Here is a 20,596-nt window from a genome sequence, read left to right on the forward strand (position 1 = left end):
CATGACATGACTAGGCCTACTCTTAAATTAAATTATTACAAAACAACTAAACATAATAGAATTCATATGTATTTCCCACAATTGTTTTATTTTTATTGATAGTTAAAAAGTGCACGCAAAAAATATATTTTATTGAACATGTTTTGTCTAAAGTGCACAAGTCTGCCCGCCTGTCCCCCTGGCCATTTGGAGTGCTCTCCTTTTTTTCATTGGTTGAACAAATGTATTTAATTTAAGGTAGAAATTTGTTTTGTAGAAAGCAGTATATTTTTTCTAAATTAAGAGATGCTTCTAAAATGTGGTATTTTTCCTTCTTTGATGTGATGCTATACACTACAGACTAATTTAGCTGTGGACCTCCTTGAACCCCCTCAAGGACCCCTGGGGGTCCTCGGAACCCCACTTTGAGAACCACTGGCCTTTAAATAAAGACAAAAAGTAGTAGGATGAAAGATTAGACCTGCACACTGCCTCTTGCTAGTTCAAGACAATCATGTATTAGAGCAACATTACAATTTACTGCAATCCCTAACTTTTTGTCTCCACCAGCCGAAAGGCATGGGGAGAGACTCCGTTTTCGACCCTGTCCGTCCGTCCGTGTGTGAGTGTCTGTATGTCTGTCCGTCCATCAGGTTTTACCAGCTAATCTCTGGCGCCGTTGGCCTGGTCACTGCCAAACGGTGCACACACACTCCCTGGATACCAATTCAGAACCTCTGCCCCACGTTTTTAATTCACATGGGCCTGTTCTAGCGCCATCATGAGGCAGACTTTTGCAAAACTAACTTTTGCCAGTACTCCTGCAGATTTTGTCCAAAAATCACACAAATGGGTAGACAGTATCTCTACAGGCAGCTTGTGATTACAGAGACATTCTGCATGCACATTCCCACTAGCTCAAGGAACAACCACTCTTTTCACATTGGCCTGTTATAGTGCCACCAGCAGGTCGACTTTTGCCAAACACATTTTTGGATCAAAATGCCTCAAATCATGCATGCAATCATGTCACATTGCCGTTAAAGGCCAAAGAAAACATGACACCCTTTTCACATGTAGCGGCGCGCCACCAGGACCTACCTGACCTGGTGGAGACCTGTGCTCGGAAGAGCACTGCTTCTAGTTTTTTTCTTTTGTGAATAGGACATTATTTTGACCACTCTGGAGTATAGAGTATGTTATGTTATGTTCCTGTGGTCAGGTAGGACACCTACAGGTTGAAGAGGGGTACTGCAGTAACTGAAAACAGAAGGTGATAAATCCATGCTGGAACATGAACTTTAATCTGATTGTATTGAATGTTTCCATTTCCCACAAAAGAATATTAAAAACTAAATGTATTAGTAGGACAGTATGAGTCACCAGAAAAAAGGGTGTTTTTGATGACTTTATCCTGGTTAAAATGGAGTTTGAAGTTACAATGGGTGTGTATGGGAACGGGCCCAGACAGCATAATGCATTTCATATTAATCACACAGCTGATTAGACTTAATGAGCTTGACCTGAGGATTTAAAGTACACCACTATTAAGGAAACTGCAAAGATTTGGTTGTATTCAACATTTATTTTTTATAATAGTAGAAAAAAGGTCCACAGTAAATGGGAATTGTCTGATGGATATAAACATATTTGGTAAAATAATTTGTGACTCTCCCTCTGGCAGAGTCACCTTCCTTTGTTGCAAAGAACAAAAACAAATCACACAACAAATGCTTCACACAAAATTAAAATAATGCATAAGTAAAAGCAAAAACATAGCAATAACAATAATAATAAAAAACAGTAGTAGACACTAGGACAGTGCAAATTGATTGTCATACAAATTATTGCAATCTATGATTTGTGTATTTGGCTTTGGACATTGGAACATATAAATGAGACTTGCCTTTTAGGCTTTGTAAATAAAAGTTGCATGGAACATAAAAAGGTAAATGGTGCATTTATACAGCGCCACCTACTGCTCATCAGGAGCAACTGGGGGTTCAGAGTCTTGACTTAAATATACAAATAAATGACTGACAGTGACTGCGACCAATCATCAACATACATAATGGACTACGTCCACAAATACAACAACCTCTTAACAGACACACATCCATGAAGATGTCACATGACTCCTTACAGCAAGGGTCTTCAACAGGGGGTCCGGGACCCCTAGGGGGTCCTCAGAGTTACTACACAGGGTCCTCCAAATCTTTGTGTGATAGAAGCTTTTCTTTCTCCTTTTTTTATATTAACCACTTCTTGAACCCTAGCGTCCATATTCTGAGAACTTCAGCAAAAATAGCTGATCTACAAGCTCACAATAGCTGATCTACAAGCTCACAACGCCTCGCGCTGCGAGGCGTTGTGAGCTTGTAGATCGGCTATGTTCGGCAAAGAGCTTTGGTGTGGAGGAGAAAAAGAGCAGACTAAGTACAGAGTGAAAGGTCAAGTTTATTAAGTATTGACAGTTGAAGTGGTTAAATATCTGAAAACACAAATTGACATGAAACCATAATACGCTGATGATTGTGCCGTCAAACGATGAAACTAAATGGAATCTATGGGTTGTGGGGGTCCCTGCTTCATCTCTCTCTCAACTAAGGGATCCTTGGCCTGAAAACATTGAAGACCCCTGCCTTAAGAAATAGTTTTGCCAGTAGAAGTTATGCTAAACATAAGCAACAACGTCATGTGCAATATAAACATGGAATGCATTTTTAAAGGTGAGTGCAGTGACCACTTATCCATTGCATCCTATGGGCAGTGGGGTTCATTTGGTGCAGACTTGCGCGTGCATTTACTGTTAAGACATCTATAGAGACACACGGGCGCCTACAGATTCACACCCACAATTGAGACAGTGACACCACTTGGGGTAAGGGAGAACGGTGCACTGCAAGCCATCCCATAGAAGTCACATTGCAATTCAACTGTTAGCCTACTTTTAAAGTAATCCTACATGAACTGAAGACAATATTGAAGTAAAAATATGTTTCCAAATGTATGGACTGTCTTAGCCAACATATCTTCTTGTTTTCTAAATAGATGAAGTGTTTAACATTTAATTTGATAGTTGAATGTGTTAGCCATACAGAGCAGAGGGGAGAGGGTAGACAGAGAACATGTCTAGAGCACCGCAGTGTGACATTACATTGCTTTGGCAATGTAAACATATGTTTTCTCATGCCAATAAAACCCTTTGAATTGAAATTGAACATTGATTCTATAGAGACACGGCTACGCATTCAAGCCCACGATTGAGACACCGCCACAACTTTGGGTAAGAGAGAACTGTGTACTGCAGATGCATCCTTATGAGAGCACCCCCCCCCCCATACACTATATACATAAATATATACATAAACTATGTTGCTGTCTGCTGGACACCTTGGATGTCCAAAAGCTTCTTGTTTTTAAACACATCCATAACAACCATATTGGTTGATGTCAACTCATCAGAGACATTATCTGTCCTCACAAAGACACACTGAGGAGGGTTCAACCCATAGCCCAAACCCAGGGTAGAGTGGTTCAGTGAATGTGGACTGGAAGGTGTAAATGTGTCTCAGTGAGTCAGAGGACACCTCATAGAAGGACAGAGTTCCAGCAGCATGGTCTAAATACACTGCTACTCTGCTGGAGCCAGAGAAACCAACAGGGAGGGGAGTGGTCCTACTAGTGTGAGAGACCCAGCAACGGCCTAACCCACAGCGCAGACTCCAGGACACATCATTGTGCCCAAGTTCATTAGGACCCTCTCCTCTCCTGCTGATTCCTCTGTAAGCCACTCCTATCTCAACCACTCCACTCGTCTCTACCTCCCAGTAACAGCGTCCAGTCAGACCCTCTGTACACAGAACCTGTTCACACTTATCATCAAATCTGTCCTGATGATCAGGGTATGACTGAAGCTCCTCCCCCTCTGGCCGAGTCACCTTCCTGTTGCTTTCAGACAGACAGAGTGTTCTGCTCGCTGTGTTTGGATCCAGTGTGAGACGATGGAAGTCTGATGAGAGAACAAGACAGGAAACATTACACATATTTAATATTTAAAAAGTATTAAAATATTCACAGAGAGAGAGAGAGAGAGAGAGAGAGAGAGAGAGAGAGAGAGAGAGAGAGAGAGAGAGAGATTGGTTTACAGAAACTGAGTACACAATAAGTTAATGTTGTGTAGTTAAGGTACTAATACCTGAGTATTTGTATTACTGGATACTTGTGACTTTCACTACATTTCAAAGACACATTTTGTACTTTTAACTCCACTACATTTGTAGGAAGAGAAAACATTTATTCATTATGAATTATTATGCCCTATGTTTTATACTAAAAATAGCTTGTAGATCGGCTATTTTTATTATGATTGATAGGCTATTATTGTTGATTTTTTCAAATACAAAATATGACGAAAAATGTTTGTCAACTTTTTTCACTATAAATACAAACTAAACACACATTTAAGATAATATGATTAAAACTAAGACTAAATGTACTGACAATTTTGTAAAAATAAATAAAAGTAGACTAAAATGTTAGGGAGGGACTAGTTGAGACGAGATCCAGTAGAACTAAAAGACAAGTAATTTTATGTTTGGTTCAGCTCGGGTGTTGCGCTCTGAAAATAGCAGATCTACAAGTAACACTCCCTAATCGGGAGATAAGCGACCGTCAGGTCACATGTATACACCAGGGGCCGTGGAGTGGAGCAGTAGCTTGTAGATCGGCTACCTTAGACTATTTTCCCAGCCCCGGCGGTGGCTGGGCCCCCGGGGACCCCCTAGGTGCCGGCCCCGTCTCTCCCGATTGCTGGGGGCCTGAGTTACAGCCTTTTTAGCGAGCTGCAGTGGTGGGGTCTGCCGATAGGTGGTGGGGGTCCACAGGTAGGTGGTGGGGGTCCACAGGTAGGTGGGGGGGTCCACAGGTAGGTGGCGGGGGTCCACAGGTAGGTGGGGGGTCCACAGGTAGCTCACAACACGTCACACATGAGGCCAGTGGTGGAAGAACTATTCAAATGTTTTACTTACCAGTAAGACTCCCTAATCGGGAGATGAGCGACCGTCACGTCGCATACACAAACTTTAGAAGGCAATCAGGAGGGAATATGGGAAATGGGACAGATCCATGTTGATGACATGACTCTAGACATACTGTGTACCGCTTTGTGTGATTTCAGGCCAGAATCTGTAAGAGCAGTGTCCAAAAATGTGTTTTGCTAAAATCGGCCTGATGGTGGCGCTAGAAGAGGGCCATCTGAGAAAAAAAGGTTTGTCATGGATCGGGGTAACGGTGGCAGAGATAAGAATAGAGCCAACAGTGTGACGTGACGTGTGACTTGACAGACGGACGGACAGACAGCCGGTGGAGCTTTTCATAGTAACTTGCGACCTGACGGTCGTAATTAAGTAAACGTAGTAATACCACAGTAAAATATAAAAGGCTGGTATTCAGAATTTTACTTGAGTAAAAGTACAAAAGTAATGGAATCAAAATATACTCAACAAAGTTTAAATATACCAACAAAGTAAGAGCGCTTATGTTTTAAATTTTTCTTTCACAAATAGCAGATCTACAAGCTCACAACGCACTGAGATGCAGCACGTTGTGAGCTTGCAAATCTGCTATTTGTTTGAAAAGCCAAATTATAGGCTTTAAGTGGTTCTGTGTGTATTTTTTTTATTTTTTTATTTTATTAATCTGAAATTTAACTATCAACTAACCCGGTCAAATAATTGTAGTGGAGTAAAAAGTACAATATAGGTCTGTAGCCAACTGAAAGGAGGAGTGACCCAGAGACAGTGGCACTCATGTATCAATGGAGTGTAAAAAACAGCATATTTTGTTTCTCCAAATTTTGCGTAGGCCAAGTTCAAGTGGAATTTACGAACACACGTCCTAAACAGACACACCTGGCGTACATTTGATCCCAGCCTTGATAAATGCTGAAATTTAAATCACAAGCCCTTAAATATTCTTGAAACGGCCAGAACAAGCGGAACACGTCCTAACAACGAAAGGAAAGCTAATAAACTTCCCTTCATGTCCGCGTACCACACAAACCACACACACACACACACACACACACACACACACACACACACACACACACACACACACACACACACACACACACACACACACACACACACACACACACACACACACACACACACACACACACACACACACACACACACACACACACACACACACACACACACACACCTAGGCTTGGAACAGCAGCATTTTGGTTTACACAGCAGTCTTTGACAGTGGGAATGTGGGATTAACCAACGGTACAATCTTTGACAAGGAGGCTATAGCACTGCAGCCGACATGAATGACACAAGTCACTGCCATGAATACTTTGGGATATTAATTTAAATCATACCCGTGCCGTGCGCAGACAGAGCGTGTTCATTTGGTTACAAGCAATCATAATTCCCCATGGCCATGATCTCACAGGCTCGCCACATTAATGACAGATATCCTGGAAACTAAAGGTCATCTGAATGCAGTGGTTGCAGAATGAATGAGGCTCTAAGCATTGATGGATGAAGGCTGGCTGGTGTTGAGTGATCTCCAGGTGGCATAAATAAATCCACGGCGCCCAAGTGGAAGATGGTGCGCTGTGGGCACAGGTGGAGCGTCGGGTTTCATCATTAACTCCAGCATAGTGTACAGTAGCTACTGTATACATTGAGAGACCCCACGGTTATGTTTGGATATTAATTTTAACCCAATATCGGCGATGAGCGCAATGTGCGTTTGAGTGCTTAAACTAGCAATCATGTACCGGTATATACAATTTCTGCACGGGCTGGCCATCTCCCCGGTGGGCCGTGGACCCCCAAATGAATCATCCACAGCGTGCGCTGGGCTGGGCACAGCCAGGTTTGGATCTTCGGGTTTTATCCTTAATAAAGGATTCACGGCACTGTATAAATGTAAGCTTACAGCGGCGCCATGCTTAGGGTGACCATACGTCCTCTTTTGCCCGGACATGTCCTCTTTTAGGGGGCTGTCCGGCCTGTCCGGGGGGGTTTTATAAATTCCTTCAAATGTCCGGGGTTTCGCGCATATCACAGTTAAAGCACAGGCATTTACAATGCACGTTCAATGGTTCGTTTGGAAACACACTGTGAGAGGAGAGTTTCACCCCTCTAACCCCGGAACGTGTATTATTCATACTACTCTCTGCCTGCGCTGTGATCCCTCCCTCCCTCAGCCTGTCTCGCTTTCAGATCAGAGGCAGAGCAGTGCGAGCTCGCGCTGCTCAAGCCAAACGAACTAACTGCAATGTCTGCAAACGCAATTAATGCTGTTAAGTGCCAGTGACTAATATTGAGAAGCAGAGCGTTCTGTCAGCAAAGCTGGTACTCTTCTGTGTCCATTTAGGCATTTACAAATAAAAGTTCTTCTACTTCAAGCCCATATCAACACTGCAAAGTAGCCTACAAGACAGTCTGTGCGAGGTGAGAGCTCTTCTGCTAACTACATTGACAGTACAACCTTGTAAAGCAGAAGATACGGCGGTTTGAATAATGGGCTACCTCTCTTTTATTTAGTTACAAAGCTGAACGTTCATACAGGAGTCAAAAGGCATACTTTATCAGTGGATCTCTCTAGCCTATTAATAGATTTGTAAAGGGTCCAATTGGTACCCCCTCAAAAATGGATACATAACTAATAATAGGCTATTAGTGGTATAGGGCATAATATAGCTGTAAACTAATAATAGAAATTATTTTTTGGGGAAAAAAAATAAAAATAATATATATATATATATATATATATATATATATATATATATATATATATATATATATATATGCCGGGTAGAGTGTCCTCTTTTTGGATTTTCAGAATATGGTCACCCTAGCCATGCTGGTCCAGAAAATGCTCTCGCATGCGTTCGTATCTGTGCTTGTTCTGAGCCAGATCTGCAATCTTATGATTTAGACCAGGGTTCCCCAATTAGTTTTCCCCAAGGGCCGAATCATGTCTAGGGTACCAAGCCGAGGGCCACAACTGTATGTCCAAAACCGTTCGTTTTGCATTTATCATTTTAAAAATGATTTAAACTAGTGAAAACAGCCGATCTACAATGCTTGTAGATCACTACTTTTGTGCGACGGCCTTGTTTGACGAAGCAGAGCTTTACTTTGCGATAGAACGTACACATTTTGAGATACAGGTTTTCCACCCGACAATGATGATATACTAGTGTTGTTGCTGCTCTTATACCACCATTATTACTGGGGTTGGTGGGGGCCAGACAGTATCCCCCCGCGGGCCACAAATGGCCCGCGGGCCGCCTATTGGGGAACCCTGATTTAGACTGTTAGTGTTAAAGCACTTAATGTAGATTTCTTCCATAGCGCTAGATTTTAATTACTTGTCATTCTAACTTGGAAATAAAATCAGTGTGCATGTCCATGATGTAGCCTATATGCTTTTATAAAATGTAATATTTTCACAGGATTATTTATTAGTGTGTTAGATATACATTTTCGAGTGGATACATGTGTCCATTGTCTGTCAGATATTTAGACAATGCTGCCCCGCATGTCTACAATGGGATAAGAGGTGTAAGATGAATCCTACACCACCTCTGAACTTGACGTGAGATCTGAACCTACCCTACACCAACGTCAAAGTCACATTGAAATAATAAATGCAGAGACTTGTCTACATTTCAGTATACGCCAACATTGTGATCTGCACCACGTTGATAAATGAGGGCCAGTGTGTTTGGGGGACATTAAGCAGAATGTGTGGCAGAAGGAGGGTTGAACATTACAGAAGGTGTGTCAGGTAGAGGGAGTGTTTTGTAAACAAGCATCAGCTGGTGTGAAGGACCAGGCCAAGAGCAGAGAAACCTCCTGCATTCACTGGAAGCTCTACTGAAGAGCTTTCAGGACAGCATCCAGGGAGGGAGGGGCCAACAGAGGATAACACACTGTATACAAATACAGACAGACAGACAGACAGACAGACAGACAGACAGACAGACAGACAGATACTCACATCTTGAGAGGAGTTGAGGATTTGGATCAGAATTCCAGAATTCTCCACCATGTTTCACTCTGTAGGAAGTAGAACAACAATGCATCAATGTCTGAGGCTGGACTCACACATATGCGTGAAACATCGTCTGAGAATGGCCACTGGGAGCGCCGTACTAATGCATTGTCAATGCAAGGTTGTTTGGTTTTTTGTCGTTGCCGTGTGGCAACGACAAAACACCAAACAACCTTCCACTGACAATGCATTGGATCCCTTCTCCCCCCCCCCCCTCATTCTGACACGATAGCTGTCGCAAATGTGTGTGGCGCGCCTGACTGTCTAACACAACGTCTCCACTACCTGACACTACAGTGTTTCTGTTACTAGTGAAATGACAGGAATTTGCTAAAATTTTGGGAACTTGTAAAAGAAAAATATATGATTTGATTAAAAAAAGGTGATTGAAAAGGTGACTCACCCTTTTCTTACTAGGCTACTGTAGTATAACTTTATGAATGAAGTACTCTGTTACAAGTAACAGTCCAGATTTCAAAATTTACTTGAGTTGTATGAATGAATGGAACATTGTAAGCGCTTTGAGTTCGCAACTTGCTTAGAAAAGCGCTATAAAATGCAATCCATTATCATTATTATTAAAAGTACAAAAGTATTGGCATCAAAATCTACTTAAAATACTAAAAGTAAAAGTCCAAAATGTTTGAAAATAGGAGATCTACAAGCTCACAACGCGGCGCGATGTAACGCGTTGTGAGCTTGTATATCTGCTATTTTCAAATAGCCTCTGTATAAAATAGGGCTAAAGTGGTTTATGTATGTTTTAACATATTAGTAAGTAACTAGTAACTATAGTTTTAGTATTGGAATTTGGAAATACAAACCTCAAAACTGTAAATAAGTACAGTACTTAAGTAAAAGTGGTGTACCACTGAAAAATGCAGGGTTAATGAAATCATGCAAGCCCAGCTTATTTTACGTCTTTTGCCTGGATATTTTACAGCAACAGATTATACACATAAACATGAATCTTCAGCAGGTGCATGACTGTATAAATGGGGTGGGAGGAGGGGATTGTTGGGGCAGACTAGCACAATAGACGTTATGCCATTGGAACATGAAACAAGGGAATCACTGCACTAACCAACATGGACACAGTCCAAGTCTACTCACTGCAGAGACTCCAGTCCAGAGAAGTTCTTCAGTCCAGACACCGGCAACACGTTGAAGTTCAAGTCTAATTCTCTCAAATGAGAAGGATTAGATCTGAGAGCTGAGGCCAGAACTTCACAGCTTCTCTCTGACAACCAGCAGTTCATCAGTCTAAATGACAAATAAAACACACAATGTTTGATTGTCTGCTATAAAATACATTATTCTGAGAACCTGCTTACAACCACCTATTAAAGGACCTGGTCTGGATGGACTGTCTGGGTTTTAGAGTAGAAAAGCAGACAGAGTAACATGAACTAAATAATCTTTACTTAATCTCCCAACAGACAGGAAACAGCAACAGGTTGAACACAGATATAAAATGGTTAGTTCCAATACTTGATTCTGATTGGCTGGTTTCTGATTAAACCAGTGTCTAAATGACACAATAATCCACACCTTGAATCAGTTTATATCAAACCCAGGTGCGTTATTTCTTTCCACAGTGTTGTGAAGCTGAACTAGAGAAGGGAGCGCTTGATTTTCTCTCAAATCCTGCCGTGCGGGGCTTCTAAGCACCACCCACACACATAGGACGGTAACTGAGTGCCTCTGGGCGGGGCTTGTAAAAACACCAAGCGACCCCCCCCCCCCCCCCCCCCCTCCCCCCTACTACTTTCTTGTAGCTGGGAACTACTTTCTTGTAGCTGGGAACTACTTTCTTGTAGCTGGGAACTACTTTCTTGTAGCTGGGAACTACTTTCTTGCAGACCTTGTGAATTATTAGTGAAATAGAACAGTTTTAATTGGTACATGTCTATGATTTTTCATGTTGCCATATTGCAACCGTTTTAGAAAAGCAAGAAGCCACGCGAGGCATGTGGTTACCTGTATTTTATAACGGCTGAGAGGGTTGGAGACACTCGGCTTCGCTTCGTGTCTCACCACGCCTTTCAGACGTTATAAAATACTGGGTAACCACATGCCTCTTGTGGATTATTGCTTCATTATACACATAAGACCTAACAGGTCAAAGGTCAATTGATGGACAGTTTAAGACAAGTGAAGCTGATAACTGCTGATGTCACAGACACAGGAAGGACATCTGCTGGAGAAAGAGACGATACAGACCAGTGGTGGAATGGAACTAAGTACATTTACTCAACTTCTGTACTTAAGTTAAGTTAAGATCGTAAACTCAACATCTTGATGGAGAGATTCTCTGCCCTATATGAAGGACCAGGAAACAGACATTAGAGTGAATATTCTATTGTATTTACTCGCTCTAAAACAAGCTGAATTCAACGGATTGGACCCCCCCTGCATTCCCCCAAGAAGACACTGTGAAGGAAGCCTTTTCTTTTTTTTTTATCGCCCAAGCATTCCTGCAAACCCCCGCCCCCCTCACCCCCGCCCCCGCACACGCAGCACTCTCCTCTACTCTCTAAATCCAAATCTTTTTCTCTTCAGCAAGAAAGGGCTAGTGGCAGCACCGATAGAATGGCAGCAGCCGTGCACCCTTAAATGCACAAATACATTTTGTTGTACTGTGAATGTGCTTGTACGTGTACTGTGCTTTGGAAATGAGTTGATCGTTGACAATGAAACTGTGCCTGTACCTGTACTGTATTGTTACAATGACAAATAAACTCTATCTATCTATCTATCTAAGCAGGCCCGGATTTATATGACATGAGGCCCCTGGGCAAGGGGAAATTAAGAGGCCCTTGTGCGCGCGCAAAAATTCCACCTCCGGTCCACCTGACCACACCGTGACCTCACCTCCGGACCGGCCCGTGCATAATCTGACTGTGTATCCTCATTGGCTCATTGGAAGGGTCTAAAGCGGATACAGAATTGAAGTTTGCGTACATGTGTGTAGCCTATGTGTGTGGAAAGTACCGGATACATAGAGTAGGCGGGCTTTAGACTGCACTAAGCTTTCAGAGCAGCTAGCTACATGCAGTGCGGCCAGCAGAGCAGAAGCTCTCAATAATAAAACAAAATGTACTGTAACTAAACACAAATATCACTTTATTTGGATTGCAATACTTTAAAATTTCATCATTAAATTAACTCATTCAGAGTCTTCAAAATGGCTTCCAAGTTCCACACCGCCTCCCTCTCCATAGACTTCCATGTAATTCATAGAGCACGGATCATGCACGCCCATGCCTAGATCATGCACCACGTGTGTGCACACTGTTCACAGCTTTCAAACAAAAAAATCCGAATGGAAATCCGTTCAGGCATTCATGAGCTAGCAGCCATTATATTTTCTTGAAATGTAAACAAACATGGCTGCCATGTTTGAAAGATGGGGTTGGTATGGGGTTAAACATGGAATTTCGCGATTGCGATCATGCCTACTACATTTTTTGGGGTCCAAAATATTTTTTTTGAAAATGTTTTTTTTTTTTTTTTTTTTTCTTTTTTGAGGCCCCCCTCCCCTGAGGCCCCCGGGCGCGTGCCCACCCTGGCCCAATGGTAAGTCCGGCCCTGTATCTAAGTACAAGTTTAGTTTACTTTATATACTTTACTTGATTATGTCAACTTTGTATATTTTATACTTCTACTGCACTACATCTATAGAGGCAAATACTGTAATTTTTACTCATTCATTATTTGAAAACTTTAGTAACCATTTACTTCAGATCTGATTTAGATAATTGCAATATACATAAACCAGGTATTTTATCACCTATTATTACTTTTTTTTTTTTTTTTTACACATTTTGAAAACATAAAAAGGGGGCATTCTGCATAATGAGTATTTGGTAATAAAGTGTATTTATTACTTTTACTAGTAACAGAGCTGCATTGTGATATTGCCACTTGGATTTTTTTTTACCCTGATACTGACAGACAGTCTTTGAGTGGTTTGAGTGAATTTAGTGAACATGTACATACTGTAGTTACTGTACCTCCTCATTATCCCAGTCAATGTGTGTTACTATGATATCAACCTTATTCATGCCACAATATTCATATTATAATCACATGATAAATCACTGATGGAAATAATGATTGTAAATTAATCTCACCGTAGAGTCTCCAGTCTACAATGAGGACTTTTCAGTGCAGCACAGAGTAGATCCAGTAGATCCAGGTGGTCCAGGTAGTTGTAACTTAAGTCCAGGTGTCTCAGATGGGATGGATTAGAACTGAGAGCTGAAGACAAAACTTCCATGTGTTCCTTCTGGAGGTCACGACCAAAGCCAACAAGCCTGTAATTAGAGGTGGTCAATCAGACCACGTTCACACACACACACACACACACACACACACACACACACACACACACACACACACACACACACACACACACACACACACACACACACACACACACACACACACACACACACACACACACACACACACACACACACACACACACACACACACACACACACACACACACACACACACGTCAAGTCCATTTATCTATAAAGCAGATTTAAAAACAACCAGGTTGACCAAAGTGCTGTATATCATGAGAACGCAGTAAAAACAAATACAATACAAAGCAAAAACAATAGAAACATTTGTAAACATTTAAAACCTTGTAAGAACAGCTATAAAAACAAAACATTTAAGATATAAAACAATGACAGATAAAAGGCACAGGGAGGGAGGGGTCTAGGGCTCAAATGCTAGGGTGAAGAGGTGTGTTTTAAGTGGGATGGAAGCAGGGCCGGCGCGTATATGTAGGCGAACTAGTCAACTACCTAGAGCGACGCTTCTGAGAGGCGCCGAAAATGTGTTGGGGAAAAGACAGAGAGAGGGAGAGAGCGAGAGCGAGGGAGCGAGGGAGGGAGGGAGGGAGAGAGGAAGGGAAAAAAAGAAAAAAGAAAAGAAAAACTGACAGCGGCAGTGTTGGCCAACCCGGTGCATGCAGCTGTTAAAAAATGTGCCAATCACTTCACCTGAAGCCTCTTCGGGGGAAGGAGAGGCGCCCACATAATGCCCAAACAGCTGCCCTGCCCTGGTAAACACACACCCACTCAACTCAACCCGCCAAGTCTGAACTCAAGTAAACAGGAAGCACAGACAGGTAGTATGACTAGCAAATATGTAAAAAAGACTAACTATAAAGATTATCAGGCTGTGAGTACAAAAAGAGGCGGTGAAGGAGAAAGAATTACAGAAAACACCATTAAGTCCACGTTGTCCACCGTCAGAGAAGGGCACACAGAGTTAGAGGAATTAATTTACCCAAAACCAGGATGATTATACGAGAGGATTTTCAGAGGCTCATTACAGTAATGCCCGCTGTGTTCATTTCTGAAAGGTAAAGCCTGGCTGGCAGCTGCCCATTATTATTTGTTTTATTTGCTGTGGTTGATCAACTTGCTGACTGGTGCTGGCTGCACAGTTTGTGTGTCATGTGCTTGTGTGGTTATATGCACAACGGCTGTGCTGAGCGCTGACTTAACCTTTGTGTGTTTAATGGAGAGAGATTGGACTTTTGTTATTTCATTTGAGGAGTTGGTTAATAGGCCATTCGTTTTTGTAAAAGATTACAACACTTATCAACCTCTGGTTTATGGACACAGTGCGTTTTACTTTGTGAAGCCGGCGGCTCCGAGAGAGCTTTACTAGAGCGCTGGATGGAAGGCTGTTCCAGAGAGCTGGGCCAGCCACAGAAAAAGCTCTGTCACCCTTTTGCCTTAGATTGGCCGTTGTAACTTTGAGGGTGTGTGTGTGTGTGTGTGTGTGTGTGTGTGTGTGTGTGTGTGTGTGTGTGTGTGCGTGCGTGCGTGCGTGCGTGCGTGCGTGCGTGCGTGCGTGCGTGCGTGCGTGCGTATCACTGTTGATTTAACTATCATGTTTAGTTATAGTGTAGTGGTGTGAAGGTACAGTACATTGTTTCTGTTCAAAGTTTTCTATTCACATGACTACTAACCGAGCCTTTCTGCTGTTCCTCACAGCTGGGATGAGTCTGCGTCGCCCAAACACGTCTGTGTTGTATTTGTCCAGGTCCAACTCCTCCAGAACATCCTCTGACATCTGCAGCATGGCGGCCAGAACTGAACACTGGGTTGGAGACAGTTTTGTCTTTGATCTGTCCCCTGACTTCAGGTACTGTTGGATCTCCTGATGCACTGAGTGGTCGTTCATCTCCATCAAACAGTGGAAGATGTTGATACATCTGTCAGGAGAGGCAACGCTATCTTCCATCTTCTTCAGGTTGTTGATGGCTCTCTGGATGCTCTCTGGACTGTTCTGTATCGGACCCAATAGCCCTCCTAACAGACTCTGGTTGGACGGCAGTGAGAGACCATGAAGGAAGCGGAGAAACAGGTCCAGGTGACCATTCTTACTCTCTATGGCTTTACGGTTGGCTGAGTCCAGGAAGTCCTCCAAGGAACTGACATCTCTGTCTCCCAGGAATGTCTTCAGTACCTTCATGTTCTTCTGTGTGAAACAGTGGAACAGGTAGACTGCAGCCAGAAACTCCTGGATGATCAGATGAACAAAGCAGTAGACTGCTCTCTGGAAGAGCACGCCCTCTCTTTTGAAGATCTCTGTGCACACTCCTGAGTACAGCGAGGCGTCTTTCACATCCAGACCACACTCTTCCAGGTCTTCTTGGTAGAACATGATGCTGCCCTTCTCCAGATGTTCAAACGCCAGCCTGCCCAGCTTCAGAAGAACCTCCCTGTCCTTCTCCATGATCTGCTGTTGATTCTCTCTCTCTTTTCTGTTTCTTTTCTTGTTTCTTTTTTCCCCCTGATGAGGCTCATCATACTTCAGCTCCTTCCTCTTTGTCTGGACCAACAGGAAGTGGCAGCACATGGCAGTCAGGGTCGTGGGCAGCTGTCCTGTCTCGTCTGTCTTCACCATGTCCTCCAGAACGGTAGCGCTGATCCAACAGAAGACTGGGATGTGACACATGATGTGGAGGCTCTTTGACGTCTTCATGTGTGAGATGATTCTGCTGGCCAGCTCCTCATCACTGAATCTCTTCCTGAAGTACTCCTCCTTCTGGGGATCTGTGAACCCTCGTACTTCTGTCACCAGGTCAACATATGCAGGAGGGATCTGATTGGCTGCTGCAGGTCTGGTGGTTATCCAGATGAGAGCCAATGGGAGCAGATTCCCCTCGATGAGGTTTGTCAACAGCCCGTCCACTGATGATGTCACTGTGACATCAGAGATGATGTCATTGTTGAAGTTGAAGGACAACCTGCTTTCATCCAAACCATCAAAGATGAAGCCAACCTTCCAGACAGCGAGCTGCTCTGCTGTGACCTTCTTCAACGTTGGATGGAAAACATGGATCAGTGAGAGAAGACTGTGCTGCTCATCTCTGACCAAGTTCAGCTCCCGGAATGAGAAGGGAACCAGGAGAATGATATCTTGAATTTCCAAACCCTTTGCCCAGTCCAGAGCGACCTTACGCACAGAGAAGGTTTTTCCAATGCCAGCGACTCCCTTGGTCAGAACTCTTCTGATTGGTGTCTCTCTGCCAAGGAGGAGGGGCTTAAAGATGTCACAGCAGTTGATTGGTTGGTCATGGAGGGTGTTCTTCTTGGAGAGCGTCTCAAGCTGGTAGACCTCATGTTGGTTATTAACCCCTTCACTCTCTCCCACTGTGATGTAGAGCGCTGTGAAGATGCTGCTGAGGGAGGGCACTTCAGTGACGTCTGTCACACGATCCAGACTGTTCAAAGTGATCTTATAAAGCTTTAAATCCTCCTGCACACTGACACCTGTTATGAGAAGACAATGAAGACATTTTAAACATTCAGCTTCATTTATAACTTTACATTCTTACAACTGTGTATGCACATTCTTCATTTAACCACCCCAGCATCCGTATTTTGAGAAAAAAAACTATATCGAAAATAGAAGATCTACAAACTTACAAGCTGATCTGTAAGCTTGTAGATCTGTTATTTTCGGCTAAAATGTTTTGAGTGTTGAGTGAAAACAGAAAACACCCGAGGGTCTCCACAAAACAATTGGGGTTTAAGAGGTTAATAAAACTAAGAAAAACAGGCAAAAGAAACAACAGTGGATCACTGGTTTTCATACATAGTTGATACATGTATAGCATCATTATTTAACATGGATACTGATGATGACACATTGTGGACATTTAGTATGACAATGTTTTCTGTCATTTCAAACACTTCAGTTATTATCAGTGTTAATTAAGTTACATTGTGTCCAGTCTTACTCTGTCCACTGCTGGTCTGACTGGGTGTCTTCAGTCCAGGTGTGGTGTGAATGGTTGTGCTGATCTGCATTCTACAAACACACATTAATTACATTATTCAGTGAAATCGAGAACATGAAACTATCATTCATTATTCACCAGCAAGCTCCTTGCAGGAACATAATAGCCTATCTACTAGGGCTGTAACCGAACGTTCATAGGTTCGAACCTCCGTTCATTATGTTGGCAATCAAAGTTCTAAATTAATGGGTTCCCTTTTTTTTTCTTTTTTTCTTTTTTTTTCACAACAAATATATTATCAGAACGTGATAGTCCTATTCAGAATATCACAGTAGTAGGGAAAGCCAAATAGGTTACCGGTAAACATTAACGGTTAATTGTGACTGTTAATAAGTAGTTTTAAAATGCACCAGAACAGCTTGGAGCGATCGAGGACCGTCCTCCGCTCCAAATCTGCTCCTGTTGGCAGGGGTGTCACACCAAATTCTGGGCCCTGGGTACAAGGATTCACTGCGGACCCCCCATGAATGTTCTTCATAGAGGGATGGGTCATAACCCATTTAGATGGGAACACATTATTACACGTTATTTTGTGCTTTAACTCAGGCCTGTCAACTCTCCTGGATTTCCCAGGAGTCTCCTGGATTTTGAACCCCTCTCCTGGGAGTCTCCTGGATTGGCAAATCTCCTGGATTTCTCCTGGATTTTGTATCAAACTCCCAAAATTCACCAGAACACAGGAAATTACATCTACTATGTTAAAATTTTTAGGGGGGAGGACCCCCAGACCCCCCGCTTTAGGGGTGGGGGCAATGCATGCAAGAAAGATCATACAGATATTCACTTAAGTAATGACTTAAAGATGAGAAATCATTATTAAAGATGTCCTTTTGCTTCAGTCATCAAATCTGTACAACAACATTTGGCATTTTAAGGCTGAAATTGTACCCATGCTAGTAAAGTAAGCCTGATAAATGTATCAAACATGCACAAAATTCAACAGAACACAGGAAAAAATATCTATTAATACGTTTTGGGGAGAGGACCCCCCAGACCCCGGTTGGGGAGTTCCGCGCGCCCCCCAAAAATAAATCTCCTGGATTCTGACAGTCCAATGTTGACAACCCTAGTTAAAGTTTAACTACTGAAAAATAGCAGATATACAAGCTCACAGCGTGGCACCGAGTGCCTTATTGGGCCCTAGTAACTCAGTCCCACAGTTGATGGCTACTTAATGCATCAAAGGAAGGCAATTATGTGTCTGCACTAAACTGGCTGCTGTTATACAGATGCATAATTTTCAAGCAGACTGGTTGGTTCTTAACTTTTGTTTAAACTTTAACAAGTGCATGTTCTCCTTGTGTGGCACTCAACACAGGATTTAAGAATCCCAGGGCTAATAACCAATAATAATTATAACTTTATAATTTTTATAACAAAAAAAAGAGGGGGAAAAAAGTGTGAAAAAAAATCAATATTAACCGATTAGGAGCCATTCACGAGATATCTCGCGATATTTACTCGAGTATCTGGAGTGCCATTCCCGAGATATCTCGCGAAAAGTAATATATTACTGTAACGGCGATTACAGTACCTGGTACAATGGCGGAAGGCCCCGATCACATCTCCGTCGCTGGATTCTCATCATCACGGCTCCTCGAGCACAAAATAGTAATCCCATAACATTGAGGCAGACGGGGGGTCTCATCTTTAATGTCCATTATCTCAAAACTAGACTTTCAAGTGGGAGGATGGCAATAGATGATCGCTAATAATAAACATGTTGATAAACAATGGTCCGCCATTACACAACACCGCGTGTACGATCAGCGTCATGACGTCATGACGCGATGACGTCAGACCGGAAGTGATTGCGCTGTGGACTTCTGGCCTTCAAAATAAGACAACGGGAGTGAATGGGCCCTGAGGGAGGCACTCTGGACATTATAATCCGTTAATGTCTGGGGCTCAAAATGGGTATTAATATTTGAATATATTCGATATTCGGGCTAATTTCTAAGACCAAAATTCGAATTTCATTTCTGAGAGATATTGGCAGCTCTATTGCTGACTGAGATCAAGGGCAGACTTTGTTTGTGCTCCAAACTCTCATCCACCCACACAAAGATGAAATAGCATTTCTCCTAAGCATGAAGCAAAGATGGATTTTATTGCAACCTCCCAAAAGATCCATAATGCAATTTCTACGTCGAGACCAGATCAGCCCGTCTGCGATGCAGTCCTAAGTCTTACATCATCCATGGGTCAGGAAACACATTTCTCCGATTGGATTTTCCAAAACAGATCCCATCACCCCTCGAATTGAACCCCGACGCGGTTAAGAGAAAAAGTAAGAGCTTAAACACAACTTGCAAGTGTTTTTAATGGGTGGAAAAGCGCATTTTTTTAACATTTGTTAAAATACAGAACTATCGATGGTTCGGAGGTTCGGTTTTTTATTAATTCAATTAAAATTTGATAGTTCGGTGGTCTATTCGGGAAAACCCAGCTGAAGTTTGAATCCTTAAAACAGGGTTAGATTACAGCCCTACAATCTACAAACTCACACTGCAGTGTGTTGTGAGCTTGGTGGTAGGCTATTTCCTCGTCTATATTTACTGTGTGTGGCTGTGTGCATGAGTCTGTGTGCGTCGTGTTGACGTTGTTTTGGTGTGTGTGTGTGTGTGTGTGTGTGTGTGTGTGTGTGTGTGTGTGTGTGTGTGCGTGCTTGCGTGCGTGTGTGCTTGCGTGCGTGTGTGCGTGCGTGTGTGAATGCTCAGTGCAGACAGGGCCGTTTGGGAGAAATGCGGGGCCCTGAGCGAAGTCCACCCCCCCCCCCCCCCCCAAGCGAAGTCCCCCCCCCCCCCCCCCCCCCCCGCCGAGCGCGGCCGCGATTTTTTTACTTGTACGTGTGTGCACGCGCACGTGTGCGCAAACGATTTTCTGTGGCTGTGCATCTATAAATGCTATGGAATTATGCTGCAACTCTACCTCTAAAACGGTAAGAAAAGCATGTTTATTCTGCTGCTTTTAATTGTACACGGCCACAAAGCAGTGAATCCAGTGTCCTGCTGAATGAATGCAATAGCTGAATGGGACCATGTATTTACTTCACTATAGTCTATCGATCAGACACAAGATTGTCATGTTGTCAGATGATGGGATTCCTCATAACTTTGTAGAACATTACCCTGGCCTTACCTCGCGCAGATATGATGCTCTCTCTCTCTCAACTCTCTCATAAGTAAG

General features: G+C 42.9%; 1 protein-coding gene across 1 annotated transcript; it reads right to left on the reverse strand.

Annotated features, from left to right (window-relative positions):
* Window positions 1-3,449: 3,449 nt before the first annotated feature.
* Window positions 3,450-17,417, reverse strand: LOC308307138 (protein NLRC3-like; the record flags this gene model as incomplete). The annotated part of the gene is made up of 4 exons (XM_080752294.1): window positions 3,450-3,974; window positions 4,128-4,132; window positions 15,081-16,811; window positions 17,348-17,417. 4 exons carry the CDS (start codon window positions 17,415-17,417, stop codon window positions 3,450-3,452), a joined length of 2,331 nt encoding a protein of 776 aa, XP_080608420.1.
* Window positions 17,418-20,596: the final 3,179 nt, after the last annotated feature.

Source organism: Nannobrachium achirus (assembly GCF_963921795.1).
Source record: "Nannobrachium achirus genome assembly, chromosome: 1".
Lineage (NCBI taxonomy): Eukaryota > Metazoa > Chordata > Actinopteri > Myctophiformes > Myctophidae > Nannobrachium > Nannobrachium achirus.